General features: G+C 26.8%; 1 protein-coding gene across 1 annotated transcript; it reads right to left on the reverse strand.

Moving 5' to 3' along the window:
- Positions 1 to 2,813: 2,813 nt before the first annotated feature.
- OCT59_002204 (uncharacterized protein) lies at positions 2,814 to 3,794 on the reverse strand (the record flags this gene model as incomplete). Its single annotated transcript, XM_066144339.1, has 7 exons — positions 2,814 to 2,896; positions 2,960 to 3,022; positions 3,106 to 3,162; positions 3,226 to 3,282; positions 3,345 to 3,386; positions 3,457 to 3,468; positions 3,560 to 3,794. 7 exons carry the CDS (start codon positions 3,792 to 3,794, stop codon positions 2,814 to 2,816), a joined length of 549 nt encoding a protein of 182 aa, XP_065995509.1.
- Positions 3,795 to 5,161: the final 1,367 nt, after the last annotated feature.

Below are 5,161 nucleotides of genomic sequence, written 5' to 3' on the forward strand. Positions count from 1 at the left end.
TTGTTATTTCTTATTATTTTTTTGTTATTTCTTAATTATTTTTTTGTTATTGATTTATTCTTTATTTTCTTATTTTTTTCGGTTGTTAGCTATTATATAATTTAAAACGAAAATTGAATATATATATATATATATATTTTACGGAGAGGGCTGAGTTTTTTTTTTGTAATTATCATCTATTTTCAAGATAATAAACTTTCTTACATTAAATTTTTTGCTAATATTGATTATATTGATCATGCGATCATGCATATTTGTATTCCTAAGCAGGCCAAGGTTTGACTCTCCGCTGTATTTAAGGCAAAAAATGATGATTGTAGACTGGAAATTTACTACGTGACGCAGCAGTTTTTTGTCATTGTAGACTTATATCACGTGATAAGAAAATAAGATAAAACCTAACAAAAAAAGCCACTAACACTCTAAAAAAACCACTACACTCTCCTAACAAAAAAACTCTAAATAATGTGGTTTCCGAGTTTTAAACTCTCCTAACAAAAATAAAGATTCCATACGAACAACAAAGGCTTTTATGGATAATAACGTTGCCTTCAACCTAACGAGAGAAAATAATAGAGTGGGTTTGCATACAAATATTTTTTTGAGTGGAAGAGATGATCACCTTAGCGCTCTTGAAGAAGTTAAACTGTCTACTGGAATTTTTAAAGAGGTGGGTAAAGAGTATTCTATCACCCACTGGCCATAATCCTTGACTGCATACCGCGAAAGCAACGTGCGAAGGTTTATGAGGGCTGACCGAACGGCTTTAAAGGGTTGCAAACAGATGACTAGGGCCCATCATACGAGAACCCACCCCAAGGTTATATCTTTGAAAGTGGAGCCTTGGTTAAGGTACCTGAATATAAGTCATCAGGTTCAAATTCACCGTCTTGAAGATATAGTAGTTGGTCTACCAAGCGCTCTGGAGCCACTCTTGCAAAGGATCTGATCGTCATAATAGAGAATATAGATGGTGGTGAAGGATACCATAATATATATAGTCACTCCTGAAGTGTATGCTTATCCCTAAGGTAGTTGGGTTATGGTGTACAACCACTTGTCAAAATGGTTACTGTTTACAATACCATTTTGGTATTCACTATTATGGCCTGAAGTTAATGAGCTAGAACTAATATAAGCTTCCAATATTAATTTATAGGGACGAATGCAACAAATAGAATTCCACTTCAAGAAATTAATCGGTTTAATGACTAATGATGATGATATAATTTCTCTTAGGGAACATTTCATCTTTCAAAAAATGTGTTCTAAAATCACAGAACAAGAATTTTTTATTGGTCAGTTATGTGTACAGTCTTTTAAATTTTATAAATTGCCAATGAATCTTCATTAGTACCAAAAGCTTAAATTCAATTGTTATGGTAACGGTTTTTTTGTCATTAATCGGAATGAATTGACCGTCCCTTCCCAGTCTCATGTTTAGACTTAACATTGTAGAGTTGTAGTCAAAGATATGTTATGCGAAATATTGCGACGCTGATAGGAATTATTAATTCACGTGATTACAGTTTACCTTATTTTTTAAAAAAAAAAAATTATATGTTATAGCGCAGACGAATAGCCGTCGTCATTTCAGGGGAACGTTTCAGTGACGTTTCACAGACCGAAAATAAATAAGTTGAATTTCTTTTGCGCCATAGCTATGTTAAAATTTACAATTGAAGAGCAGAGCAACATGAGGAAATGTGAAATTTTGATGTTAATAATTACTTTTAGCCGCGATCATTTGTAAAATTGCGTTATTAATGAGGGCGAAGTAAAGACGTACAAGAGTATTTTTGACACATTTTCTGCATTGTGCTATGTTAAAATTTACAATTGGAGAGCAGCCACTTTAAGTTAATAATGAGAAAATTCGAGATTTTGATGTTAATATAAATTATTTTCAGCCGCAATTATCTGTAAAATTATTTTTTTTTATTAACGTATGAGAGTATTTTGCCACGTTTTTTTACATTGAGCCACAATCGGAACGATCAGTGCAATAGATGAGATCTATCTTTTTTTTTTATAAAAAAAAAAGAATAAATAAATAAAAATATATAGTATTAATACAGTAGTCATAGTTTACAAATATTAGACAAGGAATTGTATACAGTACATAAATAATACATTTGCTTTATAATCGGCGTAAAAATTTAACATTTTATTATATAAAAATAATAATTATGTATTTAATTTTAACAAACCAGGAATTGTGAACGTTACTATAAAATTTAACCCATTGTAAGATGATTTGAAATCATATGTATATAAATGTTCATTCTTAACGAATAATATGAATTACTATAACTGAAAGTTTAAAATTAAGATTTGTTGAAAGAATTTATTCACAGTCATTAGCTTTAAAATTAAAATATCAAATATGTACTAAAGATCAACAACGCTTTGACAAATATTATTTATGATTTGGTTTACTTTTTCTAACTTGTAAAAAAAAAAATTGGGTTATTTATATATTTTATTATTGCTAAATAATAAAAATTTTTCATAATTGTTTAAAATCAATCAAAATAGTAATAATATGGATAAATTTATTTTATTATATGTTAAAATATAAATAAACGAATAAATTATTTAAATTACAAACTAAGAATCTTGAAAGATGTCATATCTTACTACTCTAATCTTAGTGTTTAAATAATTTACAATAAGGAAAACTTCAATAGTAATAGTTGCTTGTAAAATACATCGTATCTAAATAACTAAATACATTAAATATATTATTTTAAAAAAAAATCTGTTAATAACTTAAAAAGTTAAATAATAACATTTCAACATTGATATAAAGATTAATCCTTATTGTCATCAAGAATTTCCAATTCATCCTGTTCTTCTGAATGAAGATTAGGATTGTTGTGCACTTCATTCTCATCTATATTAAAATAAAATTAGAATTAAAAAAAAAGTTGTGATTACAAATAATTATTTTGCATACCAATATCAATATTCCTTCTTTGTTGTTGCATTATTTCTTCTCTATAATAATTATTTTGAACATCTAAAGAATTTAAATAATAAATTTAATGATATTGATATGCAATTTGTGATAATTAAATTAGTTACTTTAATTAAGTTACTTACTAGATTTTGAGTTTATCTGTAATTCATTAAATACTTCGGGTAAAATTTTACTATTATCTAGACAACAATTTATTATTAATATAATTATTCTTGTTGAAAATAAAATAAATTTGTAATTACCTTTGTTAATTAAAGTATCATTATCTCTTTGATTAACTGATTTACCAAAATCATCAACTAAAAAAACATCAAATCAATTAGTTAAATACGCAAATTAGTATTAATTAAATAATACTTACTGTTATCAGGAATGCGGAAGTCATAAGATTTACTATAAAATGCTAAAAGTTCAAAAATAATTAAATATATATTAATTATGTATAAATAAGAAAAGTTAAAATAATTTATCACCTTCTAGTTCTTCTATTATTTTAGTTAAAAATAATATAATTAATACACACATTAATACTCTTTAAATAATTAACTAAAAAGTAAATAACTAGTAGATTATTACCTTCTGTTGCATTTCTTGGTTCAGGAAGATTTTCAAATCGATGAAGCTTACTTGTACTACTTGTATAATTTTCTAAGCTGCTTACATTATTTATTTCTAAATTATTATCTTCTTCCAATTGTGTTAATAATTCATATGACTTAGTTTGATAATATAGATTAAGCTTATCTATTTCATCTGAAAGTGTATAAATATCAGGTCGCTTTGATGAATCAGCATCCCAACATTGTTTCATTAAATTTTTATATTCTAAAGGAGTTCCTGATACAATTTTTGGTCTTATACCATTAACAATATTCATAGCGAGATCATAATTATGTTCATAATTAATAAATGGTGGTTGTCCAGAAGAAATTTCCCACATAAGCATTGCAATACTATAAATATCAGATTTAAAAGTCTGTTCTTTTCCAATAATAACCTCAGGTGCTATATAAGGAAGATTTCCATATATACTTTTTAATGGTTTATCGGCAGGTCCACAAAATCCAAGATCACTAATACAAAATATATTATTAGTCATCATAAATAATATATTACCAGAATGCAAATCCCTATGAATTGCATTCTCATCATGAACTCTTAAAAGTGCTAGAATTATATTAGAAGCAATTCGAATTTTTTTTTTCCATGTAAGTCGATTATGATTTTGTTGTAAATATTTTCTTAAATCTATATTCATTTTATTCATCACAAGCATATAACTTCCATTTGATGGATCTAGTGTTAAACCAAAACACTGTACAATTTCTCCCCTTTTATTACTTATAGTTAAATGTGATTTGGCCTACAAAAAGATGCATTAAAATTTTTGATAAAAAGTTTGGTTATTAATTTTTTAAAATATTTTTAGACTACAAACCTCTTCAAACCAATTTTGATTTGCATTTTCAACATTTTCTAATCTTTTAAGCACTACATTCTGCTCTCCAAATCTTTTTATTTGCTGTTCTTTAGAATCCCATTCATCATAACTTCCATTAATCCATTGTGCTGTATAAATCTCCGAGCAACCACCTTTTGTTAGATATTCAATATTGTTTAAATTATTATATGGAATCCATTCTGGTATTAGACTTGGGGTTACTGCCTTCATTTGACATTCTTGTATTAAATTATCAATACTATCATTTCCGGATGTCCAATTTGAAAATTTTGCTTTTAAACAATTCCGAACACAATGCTCACAAAACACTGTGGCTAAACATTCTTGGTTACAATTTTCACAAATTCTTTTTGTTCCTTCATTATTGGTAAGTTTATCCATATCATAATAATTAGTTAAAATTTTTATTGCTTCAGATTTTTCATTTTCTGTAAGTGAATCATCAACAAGAATTGTCTGTTTTTTAAATTCATATTCTTTGTGTATATTATTGTAAATACTATAATCTATTAAAGAATATGCTCTGTCAATTGCTGCATTAACGAATTCTTCACGAATATCAGACATGCTTAAATTTTATTAAGTAAAACAAAGAAAAAAAAAAATCAGGACGAAGTTGGTGTCATAACGTCATAATTCGTGACTTATCAAGTTAGTTGTATAACCTAATGACCGTTACACACTGTAAATAAAAAAATGTACTACCCGAGTCTGTG

The sequence above is a fragment of the Rhizophagus irregularis genome, chromosome 10 (assembly GCF_026210795.1).
Source record: "Rhizophagus irregularis chromosome 10, complete sequence".
Classification (NCBI taxonomy): domain Eukaryota; kingdom Fungi; phylum Glomeromycota; class Glomeromycetes; order Glomerales; family Glomeraceae; genus Rhizophagus; species Rhizophagus irregularis.